General features: G+C 32.4%; 1 protein-coding gene across 1 annotated transcript in view; it reads right to left on the reverse strand.

The window, feature by feature from the left end:
- LOC107441881 (multidrug resistance-associated protein 1) overlaps positions 1-9,852 on the reverse strand; it is a 33,642-nt gene extending 23,790 nt beyond the window's left edge. Inside the window, exons 1-3 of the mRNA XM_071183886.1 lie at positions 9,760-9,852; positions 9,087-9,326; positions 701-891 (exon numbers count right to left, since the gene is read on the reverse strand). Of these exons, the coding sequence (XP_071039987.1) occupies positions 701-891; positions 9,087-9,326; positions 9,760-9,852 (524 nt within the window). The remainder of the gene's footprint in view (positions 1-700; positions 892-9,086; positions 9,327-9,759) is intronic.
- Between the last annotated feature and the right edge of the window lie 3,536 nt (positions 9,853-13,388).

Here is a 13,388-nt window from a genome sequence, read left to right on the forward strand (position 1 = left end):
TGATGCATACTTTGCTACCACTTTAAATATGAAAATAAAATCTTCCGGAAAATCCGGAAGAGTTGGCAGGTATATTATTAATCAGAAACAATCGTATTTCTTTACCGCTCTTAATTAAATAAAAAGATTCCCTAAATGGTAAAACTGTGGTGGGTTCAAATAAATTTTTAAAAGCTACCATAATGTTGCTTAACTCAAAATGTTTTTACTCATTGATTTTAATTAATTTTCATGATGTATTGGCTAGGGGCATCTGCGCGGCCCAGGCGGCCAATTTTTGCTAAATAAAGAAAGAAAAAAGGCTCCAATAAATTACGTATTTTTTCTAATAATTTAAAGTAACTCTATGACTGGGATAGCATGGTTGATAGGGACTCACGTTTGTGAGAATGGGAGTTAGAATCCAGTGGACGAAGACTCCCCGTGCAGTACATGGTGACTGGTGCACATTAAATCTGTCGGGTAACTAAGTCCTCCATGTTTCCATAACAAACTATGCCACTCGGGGTACTGGACTGGAGATTGATTATGTTCACGTTCAGGTCAAAACTACGATTTTTGGATGAATGAATGGATGTATTAATAGGTCCGCCCTATAAAAGGGTGTGATAGATGGGTATGGCAGAAGTCGAATTCTTGGCAATAGATAGCACCACTGGGAAAAAAGAGCAATCGCACCCCCAGTGCCCTAATGTCCTACGACAAAGTCAACAGAAGAACACTAAAAATTTTAACTATGCTCACCTGAATCAGCTCTGAAATAGACTCGGGTAAGTTAAATAAGGCGTATTTCAGCTGCTCCATGAGGGTGATTGTAACAAATGCTTTTGTGGGATCCAGGACATTTTTTTTATCCATAAATAAGTAGGCAGCAAAACATGTCACAGATATCTGTTGAACAATATAAAGACATTTTGAGTCATATAACAGTCAACAATGCTTATTACCTCTAAGAAAATAGTAAGATTTTCAGTTAAAAGCAACATTGCCATTAATGGCTTTGCTTTTTCAGAGAAAACAAGCGCAAACATAAGTATTAAATATTAAAAGTTTGCAAAGAAATACAGTGAAACTATACATTCTTTATAGTTTTGAAAAATCATTTTGCAATATCCACATAAAATATAAATAAATTTGTTTTATTAGTAACTAGCATAGCTTCTTCTCGTTGAAAAGAAATCATATTATAATTGCTTCCAATTATATCCAAAGCACTTCACGGCTCTAGCTCCAGCGATGCAAACTTGTACCGGACAGCGTTTAAATATTTTTAAGTCTTTCTAGTGTGTGAGTTATGGCTTAGTGAATTCTCTTTATAAGCTTTTTATTTCCACTACATCTAAATAATTCAAAGGTGTGTGTAATACGCCACTTCGTCACAGTTAAGCCGTGTTTAGCGTTTTAAAAACTCGGCAAAATGAGGTCGGCCAACTTTCCACACTTTTTGATGAAACTAAGTTTAGTGGTATCTGAGTTTAGATTTTAATGTATTGCTTCTTATTAACCTGGACATATTTTCCACACCACAACACATAATGATTTAAAAAATTCATACGCAACACCACTTGCTCCAACTCTATCAAGTTCTGCTTTTAATATAATGTCAAAATTACCAAAACTTCTGAAATCTTTTTTTTTAAAATGTCTATGAAATATTTTACAAAAAGCATTCACATTCTCACTCAGATTTGACTGTAATTCAGTGATGCCAACTGCTCCGGACACGCCAATATAATTAAAATAACGGTAAATAAATTTTAAGTATATTTTGTAAATATTTGACTACTCTTGCTTGCTTTTTAAAAGTTTAGCATGGCATAAAAGCTATAAAGTGGTGAATTACATAAGCCTACGAGTTATTTAGAAATAGTAGTGGATAAAAATCTACTAAATTGAATTTATTAAACCAAGAATCCCAATTAATTAACTACCACTTTACAATATATATTTGCTGTCCGGAGCAAGTTGGCATCTCTGGTAATTTAACAGAGACTTCACCCAACTTCAGATTTATGGGTACTCGCTTGTTTGGGAAGTAACAGCTACCTGACCACATTTTCACAATCATGCAATTAAATTTAAAATTGTGGTACCTCGAGCCTCTATAACCCAGGTGGTCCTCTACGGGCTGAAGCATCTCCTCCTACATTAGAAAGCCTCCACACGGTTTCTCGTAAGTTGTCTGCGCAGACTATTCAAAAAGTGAACAGTTTGAGCGCATTAAACCTAATTCTATTTTAAAAGTGATTGAGAGGAATATATCGTATATATTTGAGAAATGAATCTGTAGTGGTTGATAAGTAAATGAAACAAATTAATCATATTCATAAATTAAACAAATTTTTAGACATATATTTGCCACCACTATCTTATTTTTTCTAGATTTTCTATTGAAAGGCTCTTTCGTAAACTAGTTTACCTTCATAGTGGTCTGATCGGACTACCTATAAAAAACACCGTGTGGAGGCTTTCAGTTGTAAGAAGCGTTGGCTAAAGAGGTAATGTTCCATACCTGCCAACTTTTAATCCCTTCTATTATCATTTTTCCCAGTGGTATTAAAAGGGAATTAAAACTTCAATTTTAAGCAAATAAATACGTTGTAACCATGTAACTTAAGTTGACAACCATGATAGTAACGCATATAAATATATGTGCTTAATTTTTGTAAGAATAGTGGTGATCAATATCATCTAAAAATTAAAATTATAAAAGAAAAAATTTGTGTATAATTACTACCATTTTAAATATGAAAATAAAATCTTCCCGAAAATCCGGAAGAGTTGGAAGGTATGATGTTCTTTTATTGAATCAGTTTTAAAAATTAGTATCTGCTTCTTGTTATTTTATATCGAGACAGAGATGCCTACTTGCCCCAGAAAGTGAATAATATTTTAGAGTGGTAGTCTTGTAATGTACGACTCTTAGTTTATTAAAATCGATCTGCCGGGTTGTTACTCATCACTCCTGCTAAATAATTTAGAAGCTTATAATATAAACCAATTTGTATCAGTTCAGTCGCGTTGAGGGCTTTAAAAAGTCTGCAAAATAAGTCAAAAGTTTGTAAATTGGAATTGTAGTTTTTTGCCGTTTTTTGAAATATTTTGTCAGGGGCAGTTTGCAACTAGGCAAAGCTTCCCCACGGTTTCTTACTGGTAGACCGATCAGACTACTATGAAGGTTTATTAGTTTACAGAGTTCCCGCGGTCCTTAAAAAGATTTAGTAGTGGTAGTAAATTTAGGTTAATACTAGAAGATGATTGTTATTTTAACACGTTCACGCCGGGGTGACCCACCGGTGGGTCNCAACTTTCTACATTTTTTGTAGAAACGAAGTTTAGTGGTACCTAAGTTTACATTTTAATGTATTACTTTTTATTAACCTGAACATATTTTCCACGCCACTACACATAATGATTTAAAAAGTTCATACGCAAACCCACTTGTTCCAACTCTATCAAGTTCTGTTTTTAATATAATGACAAAATTACCAAAACTTCTGAAATCTTTTTTTTAAATGTATATAAAATATTTTACAAAAAGCGTAGTAGTTGGCCGACCTTTTTACTATCAGCTCAGTGTATGGAGACTTTATTACTATCAGCTCAGTGTATGGAGACTTTATTACTATCAGCTCAGTGTATGGAGACTTTATTACTATTTTCAATAACAAATTTTTTACCACTGTGCAATTTTGCCCAGATACAGGTCTGTCTACTACTACGCTTTTCATAAAATATTTTACAGAGAAGTAGACGTTTAGAAACCAGAGATCGCAGAAATTTTTCCAATTGCGTCAACATTTCAATAGCCTCATAACAACAGAGTTGGAACAAAGTACTTACCTACGTTATTTACAGAAATTGGGTACCTAGGCCGCGCAGCGGCCCCTATCCCATACATCTAGAAATTTAAAAAAAATTTAAAGTAATAACATTTTGAATTTAGCAGTCGACAGGGTAGCTAATACGAAAATACAAGCACTTCGCTTGAGCAAATCTGACAGCTGAAAATCGAATCTAAATTGACACATATTGACATAAATAAATATAAACATAATTTGAAATATATATACAGAGATGCCAACTTGCTCCGGACAGCAAATATATATTTTAAAGTGGTAGTTTATCAATTTTGTTTCTTGGTTTAATAAATTCAATTTAGTAGATTTTTATCCACCACTATTTGTAAATAATTTGTAGGCTTATATTTACCTAATTTGTAAGCTCTGAATCTGTAGTGGTTGACAAGTAAATGAAACAAATTGATAGACATATATTTGCTACCACTTTCTTATTTTTACTAGATTTTCTATTGAAAGGCTCTTTCGTAAACTAGTTTACCTTCATAGTGGTCTGATCGGACTACCTATAAAAAACACCGTGTGGAGGCTTTCAGTTGTAAGAAGCGTTGGCTGAAGAGGTGATGCTCTTTTATTGAATCAGTTTTGAAAATTAGTATCTGCTTCATGTTATTTTATATCGAAACAGAGATGCCAACTTGCCCCAGAAAGTGGATTTTAGAGTGGTAGTCTTGTAATGTACGACTCTTAGTTTAGTAAAATCGATCTGTCGGGTTGTTACTCACCACTCCTGCTAAATAATTCAGACGCTTATGTTATAAGCCAATTTGTTGCAGTTCAGTTGTGTTGAGGGCTTTAAAAAGTCTGCAAAATTAGTCAAAAGTTTGTAAATTGGAGTTTTTTGCCGTTTTTGAAATATTTTATTTTGTCAGGAGCAGTTTGCAACTTGGCAACGCCTCCTAAAACTGAAAGCCTCCGCACAGTATCTTACAAGGTAGACCGATCAGACCACTATGAAGGTTTACTAGTTTACAGAGTTCCCGCGGTATTTAAAAAGATTTAGTAGTGGTAGTAAATTTAGGTTAATACTAGAAGATGATTCTTATTTTAACACGTTCACGCCGGGGTGACCCACCGGTGGGTCACGCTAGATTGTCTCACCGGGTGGCGCACCCAAGTAAAAACTGGTAACAGACAAATTTAATTTTTTAGTTTTTTTCCGGGAATAATAAAAATCCATAACTACCAATTGCTTTTACGGATGCAATTTTTATATTGAATTGCTTCTTCGCCGGGAAAAAATTCCTTATAGTGAATTGTTATTGTTGAGAATAGATTAACTCCTAACGAATATTATCTAATATTGAAATAGTTCTTCTACCAGTATTTTCTCTTTTCCGTCCCGCTTTCAGGCTCAACACCCGGCTAGAACGTGTTAATATACCACTTTATCTTTAAGAGACTTAGAATTTGACTTGACTTGATATGTTATTTTGCGAAGTACCTGCCCGCGAACCGGGCATCTGACTTCTTCATCTATCTACTTTGCCCTAGGGCGACGAAGACTTTTGGCTTTAGGCGGCTTAGAATTTCGTTCGTTCGTTGCAGTGGAACTGGGCGTCTGAGGCCATTACGGCCCTTTTCGCATTCATCCTGAAATTAGACTCAGAAACATACATGACAAAAAGTAAAGTTTGGGCTCAAAATGGAATTCGTGAGAGGAAATAAAATGGCACTTTGCTATCATTAGGTAATAACAAAATTATGAAGTAATAAAAAAGTACATGAAAAAAGGTTAATTTAAGATAAATAATTAAGTACATTGAGAAAATAAACACTAATGAGTATTTACAGTTCGGGAATATATATACAAAGGGGGGACAAGTTAAAGGAATGTGTATATGCGTAAGTAAGTGTGGCTCTCTGTAGCAGAGGGTGCGACATGCCTGAGTCCCTCAATCACGTTCTTCAGAGCTGCATAGCTGACAACTCTTCCGGTTTCCCCGGAAGATTTTATTTTCATATTTAAAGTGCTAGCGAAATTCATGTTATTTCACTAAACTTTTTGAATTATAATAATAATTTTAAATCAATTTGACAACCACTACATATAAATAATTACACCATATATATAAAAGCAAATTAGTCCTTACGATAGCGAATATCAACTTGATTATGATATATTTTTGAGGATAGTATTTCGGTAATCCATTTTTGAAAAAGGAAGATTATTGGTAGGTACGGAGCTGTTACTCCACCCACTATCAACGGATCAAACGACACAATGCCTTGGTCGATTACGTTGCGCGGTCCCTTGACAACAGAGGTTTTACAGTCATCAAAGAACCGCAATTTGAAACCTGACATTGTTGCCTATCGCGAAGACTCAATTTTTGTAATTGATGCCCAAGTCATTAATGATCAATATAATCTTCATGAAGCAAAAATTTCTAAGTATAAGTCAAGACTTGATAGGCATCTTTTGAACATGCGACCACAGGATCCGTTCTACACTACACTAACCCTCAACTGGAGGGGTATAGTTTCAAGAGATAGCCATGCACAACTGCTGGCTTTCCATCTTTTAAATGAAAGAGATTTTAGGATTCTTTCAACAGGAGCTCTTGTGGGCGGTATTGCGATTCATCGGGCTTAGAGCCCCTGAATTAGACAGGCCGACTTATCATTTATTGTTGGAGCAAAGAGCTAACATGAGCACAGCGAATAAATATTTTCAAGTGGTAGTTTATTAATTGTTATTCTTGGTTTAATAAGTTCCATTTAGTAGATTTTTATCCACCACTATTTCTAACCAATGCGTAGGCTTATATAATTCACAACTTTATAGTACTTANCAAAGATTCATGCGCTTTATTGAATAATACATTAAATAATAATAGAAATACCTGAAACAGGAGAAAATTTTTTCTACTGTTTTAAGTTTTCTATTTTATTCGTCAAATAAAGGTATGTTTATTTGGGGGAAAGTACATTTTTGTGTCTGATTTCGTAACTTAAAATATTGTCTGCAGTTATTTACTGTACTTATTATTCCTCATATTTGAAGTCAAGTTCTCGAGCCATTACGATTGAGTAACAGAACGTGAAGATTCAGTCATTTCCTCAAAAGTTATTAAAAATAATTCGGTTTTTTATCCCCACTGTGCGTCTGAACAAGACAAAATTTCCGCCCAATTTAAATTTCACTCGATCATGACATTAATCTTTTGCACTGCAAAATGGAAAAAAAAAACACTCAATGAGCATGTGCGAAAGAAAAAGTACCACAACTCTGAATAGTATTCATGTGAATGTGTCTGTAGACGACAGTATAAATTAAAAGCCAAGCACTGTCACTTGCCACAAGCGAACAAAATGGTAAGAAATTATTCAACGGATTGTGAAACTTAATGCCGGAACCTCGCAATTTTTTTTACAATATTTGTAATTTTGCTATCCTCTATGCTTGGGTAATTTTCGAGAAATCTTTGGTCGCTTTTATTACGGATTGCAAATTTATTCTTGTGCTTGAACTGCTAAGTAGAATTTTGAGCATCGGGTAGCCCGTGATTCACAAAATTCAGTCTCTAAAATAAAGAAACACATCTTTTAACATTGCAAGGACAAAATAAAACTTGTGAGCCAAGCTAGAAACCATTTTGTTGTCACTTTTACGTCGCGTGGATATATCATAAGTCTTCGATAATGTTGGAACTTCCACATCTTGAAATATGTGTGCCAATACGCGTTGTTTATATTCATGTATTTTATTTATTTACGTATGACTTGTGATCCTGCTGAGGAATAATCTGCGATACAATACGATACTGTATTGTTATATTGTCATTACTTCCGTAAAAAAAATAAATAACAAAAACATTATTATTTGAAAAACCCTATTTATCATATTTTTTTACAATATTCATTAATTTAGAAAATCAATTACTGGAGAATAACATCAAATTCTCAAGAGGCCTTATAAGTGATATCTCTTCGCTTCGCATCACAAGAAAATTTGAGATTTTCATTTATTCCTAATTTAGCTACATGCGCGCTTTATCTGCCACCTCGTTAGAAGCAGCAGACGAAGCTTTGGAAAATTCAATTGTTTTTATATTCTGAAGTTATAGTAACATGAGTGCATTACAAATATTTAATAATTTAATTATTTTAATTTTACTGGTAGGTAGCTATTAAGTACATTATTTAAAAGTTTTATAGCTTTTAAAACAATTTGACGCTTGCTAACTCCACGAACTTTTTTTTAAAAAATTGTAAACAAATAAATATACTTTATAATCAAATTCCCAGCGTTTTTTCTATAAACGTAAGAAAGAGCATCTAAAACATAGAAACATACCTGCCAACCCTTCCGGATTTTCGGGAAGATTTTATTTTCATATTTAAAGTGGTAGCAATACTCAGGTTATTCCAATTAACTTTTTGAATTATGATGATAACTATAAATGAGTTTGACCACCACTACATATAAATAATTACAATAAATATATGAAAGCATAATAATCCTTGCGCAAGCGAATTTCAACGGGATCAAAACATAAATATATTTTTGAGTCAGTTTGTTTTTCGTTTATTATTTTACAACCACTCTGAAAATCCATTCTTGGAAAGAGTGAAAGTTGGCAGGTATGTAGTATGATGCGTCTATCAATTACACCTGCCAACTTTTATTTACAACCTGTAAAATTTTATCCCCATATTTAAAGAGGTAGTAAAATGTATGCTTTCTATATATTCCTTGCATTTAAAAGTTTAATTTATAGTGCTTTTGCCCACCACTATTTTCGAAACAAATTAAGCATATATACTAATATGTAATACTGATGTTTTAGTCCCCAATGATCACACCTAGACCAATCAGATCAACCCAAAATTTTTAAATTTAGATCTTAAAAGCTTTTATCTTTCTTTCCCTGTATCTAGTACCCAACTCATGATGTTAGTATTTCATGATTTCATTTCATATGGAAAGGTTAGAGCCCCTGAATTAGACAGGCCGACTTATCATTTATTGTTAGAGCAAAGAGCTAACATGAGCACAGCGAATAAATATTTTCAAGTAGTAGTTTATTAATTGTTATTCTTGGTTTAATAAGTTCCATTTAGTAGATTTTTATCCACCACTATTTCTAACCAATGCGTAGGCTTATATAATTCACAACTTTATAGTACTTAATACATGCTTTACATTTTTAAAAGCAAGCAAATACTGTCAACTATTTGCAAAATTTACTTTGTAGTTATTTACCGTTTTTTAAATTATACTGGCGTGTCCGCAGCAGTTGGCATCGCTGTAGTAACATAACGAATACTGAAAATAACGTTAAATGGCAAACTTGTTTGCTCCAATATTGCTTGATAGGTCAGCTCTGATAGTATAGGAGCCTTAATCGGGCTCATCAGAGAATGACGTCCAACCGACTGATGAAACGAGGGAAATGACGCAGCTGAGTTTGGGGTTTTGTATGGGCAGCTTTCCCCATAAAGCAAAGATATTCTATTGTTCTGTTCATTGAATTAAAAATAAATAAATGAAAAATTCAAAAAAAAAAATTTTTTTAAAATAGGTAAATAAATGAAAAAAATAGAGACCCAGCCGTCCTGGTAACTACCACTCGTGCCGGGTTGCTCTCTAACTTAAGTTACAGGGATTAACTTACCCCGAGGGTTGGTCTTTCACAACGATAAGCTGAATCAGCGTGTGAATAACTCAGTGAGTGTTTGTGTTCTTAAGTATTAGTGTGATATCTGAAGTGTGCTAAGGGGGTAAGCTTTGCATCCTCTTTGATATTTATGCAGTCGAAATTATCATTAAAATTTGCGGTATCGCAGGTGAGGGCTTTAATAAAGAAGTTTCTGTTTAATTTGTTGAAATGATGGTCAAAACGGTTAATATTAAGATCTCTATGAATGTCGTTGCGGATAAACCATCTGGCACCCGTGAGCTTTCTCTAGATGGTGTTTTGGAGTACGAATGTTCGTTGAGATCTTTTTCGGAGGCTTTACACCAGGCAGATGAGGCGTACGTCATGATACGCATAGATGCCAACTGCTCCGGACACGCCAACATAATTTAAAAATTGGTAAGTAACTACAAAGTAAATTTTGCAAATATTTGACTATTTTTTTTTTTTGCTTTTTGAAAGGCATTGCATGACATAAGTACTAAAAAGGGGTAAATAATATAAGCCTACGAATTATTTAGAAATAGTGGTGGATAAAATCTACTAAATTGAATTTATTAAACCATGAATCACAATTAATAAACTACCACTCTAAAATATATATTTGCTGTCCGGAGCAAGTTGACATCTCTGGATACGTACTAAAACATCAGTCGTCGTCTCTGTTTTAACTCGGCGTTTAGGCCCCGAAGAGGCCTTTTACCTTTCCATATGAAATGAAATCATGAAATACTAACATCATGAGTTAGGTACTAGATACAGGGAAAGAAAGATAAAAGCTTTTAAGATGTAAATTTAAAAATTTTGGGTTGATCTGATTGGTATAGGTGTGATCATTGGGGACTAAAACATCAGTATTACATATTAGTATATATGCTTAATTTTTTTCGAAAATAGTGATGGGCAAAAGCATTATAAATTAAACTTTTAAATGCAAGGAATATATAGAAAGCATACATTTTACAACCTCTTTAAATATGGGGATAAAATTTTACAGGTTGTAAATAAAAGTTTGCAGATGTGTAATTGATAGACGCATCATACTACATACCTGCCAACTTTCACTCTTTCCAAGAATGGATTTTCAGAGTGGTTGTAAAACAATAAACAAAACACAATCTGACTCAAAAATATATATTTGTTTAGATCCCGTTGAAATTCGCTTGCGCAAGGATTATTATGCTTTCATATATTTATTGTAATTATTTATATGTAGTGGTGGTCAAACTCATTTATAATTATCATTATAATTCAAAAAGTTAATTGGAATAACATGAGTATTGCTACCACTTTAAATATGAAAATAAAATCTTCCGGAAAATCCGGAAGAGTTGGCAGGTATGCTACTAGGTTTTAGATGCTCTTTCTTACGATTATAGAATAAACGCTGGAGATTTCATTATAAAGTATATTTATTTGTTTACAATTTTTTTAAAAAAAGTTCGTGGAATTAGAAAGCGTCAAATTGTTTTAAAAGCTATAAAACTTTTAAATAATGTACTTAATAGCTACCTACCAGTAAAATTAAAATTATTAAATATTTGTAATGCACTCATGTTACTTTAACTTGCCACCACAATTAGCAAAATTTCAAAATGTTTTTAAACACAATGTATATATGTCACGATGTATGGGATAGGGGCCGCTGCGCGGCCTAGGTGCCCAGTTCTTTTTAAATAAAGCGAAGCGATGTTACTTTAACTTCAGAATATAAAAATAATTGAATTTTCCAAAGCTTCGTCTGCTGCTTCTCATGAGGTGGCAGATAAAGCGCGCATGTAGCTAAATTAGGAATAACAGAAAATCTCAAATATTGTTGTGATGCGAAGCGAAGTGGTATCACTTATAAGGCCTCTTGAGGATTTGATGTTATTCTCCAGTAATTGATTTTCTAAATTAATGAATATTGTAAAAAATATGATAAATAGGGTTTTTTAAATAATAATGTTTTTGTTATTTATTTTTTTACGGAAGTCAGGCCTGAAAGCTGGACGGAAAAGAGAAAATGCTGGTAGAAGAACTATTTCAATATTATATAATATTCGGGAGGAGTTAATCTATTCTCAACAATAACAATTCACTGTAAGGAANGAGAAATAACAGTTGCGTTATATTTCGTATAAAAGTATAAATTAATGATCAGATTTTACATATTTGATCAAATGTTACGTTTTGAACTACCGGTGAATAAATGTTAATGAAAAATAGTTCAGGTGCAAAATGCTAAACATCCTTCGAATATGATTCTTTTCAATTTAAAAGCTGTTTATATATATATATATATATATAAATATATATATATATCAGATTTATTCCCCAAAATTTTACAGTAAACGGTACTGACACCCAGAGTCTTTTATTAGCCATGCTCTGAACTCCACATTAAAGTTGTTTTTCCAAGCTTCCCTAAAAATAATTCTACTTATGCATGCAAATAGAGAAATGCTTCTTGTTGTTTAATTAAATTTGTCCCATCTGAAAATGTACTATAACCTCTTGAAAAAATAAACTAAAAGTTGAACAGAAGGAAAAATATTCTAAATGGTAAAACATGTATTTAACGTACTATGTATTTCCTTTTATATCTTCCGTGTGTCTTTATTTGATATAAGAAATAAAATCACTAGATTTCTTAGAAGTTCAGGAAGAGTTTACATTATTTGTGAACTTAAGAGTAAGAAAAAGAAAACAAATTAATGATTCTCCTTAGGAATGTTTATTTTGCAGTAATAGTAAATGATTTACATTTTTTTATTGAATTATTACATAAATGTTTTGTGCATTAATTATTAGAGTAGTCGAAATAATTTAGAATAAATATTAAAAAAAGTCTTATACTTACGCCAAAAAACAACATTAAAATAAATAAGCTTCAGATTTCCCCGGCTGTTCTATTATTTAATGAAAATAATTTTAAAAAATGCTCTTTCTTTAAAATTTGTTAATATTAAAAATTAGGAATCTCATGCTAATTTTTCTTCGAAATATCTCGTTATCTTCTGGAAACTATTATTTCTAAAGCTGGTTAATCAGTGTCACTTAATACTATTCACCTGTATTATATGAAAAAATAAAATTAACTAAATTAATAGCTTACACTCTAGCAATGTTATTCCTAATACTATTTAAGACGTAAAATTAACGAATGAAATATTATTTTTACCAGCATATATAAAAATAAATTCAACTTATTTATTCTCAACTTTTTTTACAAGCAATAAAATGGAGAAAAATCCATTTTCTCTGAGCTTTTAGTACGGGTATTTTTTACATCAATCAATCTTCAACTGCTCTTCCGATATTAAGGGAATGGAAGTACTAGTACTAATGTTATCGTAACCAGTTTCTTCAGCAAAAGAATCATTACTGCTAATCAAGCCGTAAAGGTAAAAGCTTAGCTAATGATACCGCATCTATGGCAATGTTATCAGAATTTCCTATTTCTCTGAAGTAAAGAACTCGTACAATTTTGTTGATGTTAAAATAGTGTACATAACGGCTACTGTATACAGCACCAAAATATCTCCATGAAATACATCAAAGTATCTTCAAACATTTAAGTATCTTCTCGTTTCATCTATGGTATACTTAAATTTTAAATATTTTTTTTTCAAAGTTAACTAAATAAAACAGTTTTTCAAACATAAGCAAAATTATTTTCCTTAGATTTTAACAAAACAATCAGTATATAATGTAGTTTTTTAAGAAATCAATTGAAGATGTCCATATTTAAAGAATATAAAAAAAATAATTACATAATAGTTTCTGGCGCCCTGCCAGAAACCTTTGATACCTTTGATATTGAAAAATTGCCGATTAAGACATTGTCAAATGGCAGAACTTTTTTTCCTTTACAATTTATAGGGTTATTCACGCAATTAAT

The sequence above is a fragment of the Parasteatoda tepidariorum genome, chromosome 8 (genome assembly GCF_043381705.1).
Source record: "Parasteatoda tepidariorum isolate YZ-2023 chromosome 8, CAS_Ptep_4.0, whole genome shotgun sequence".
In the NCBI taxonomy this organism is placed as follows: Eukaryota; Metazoa; Arthropoda; class Arachnida; order Araneae; family Theridiidae; genus Parasteatoda; species Parasteatoda tepidariorum.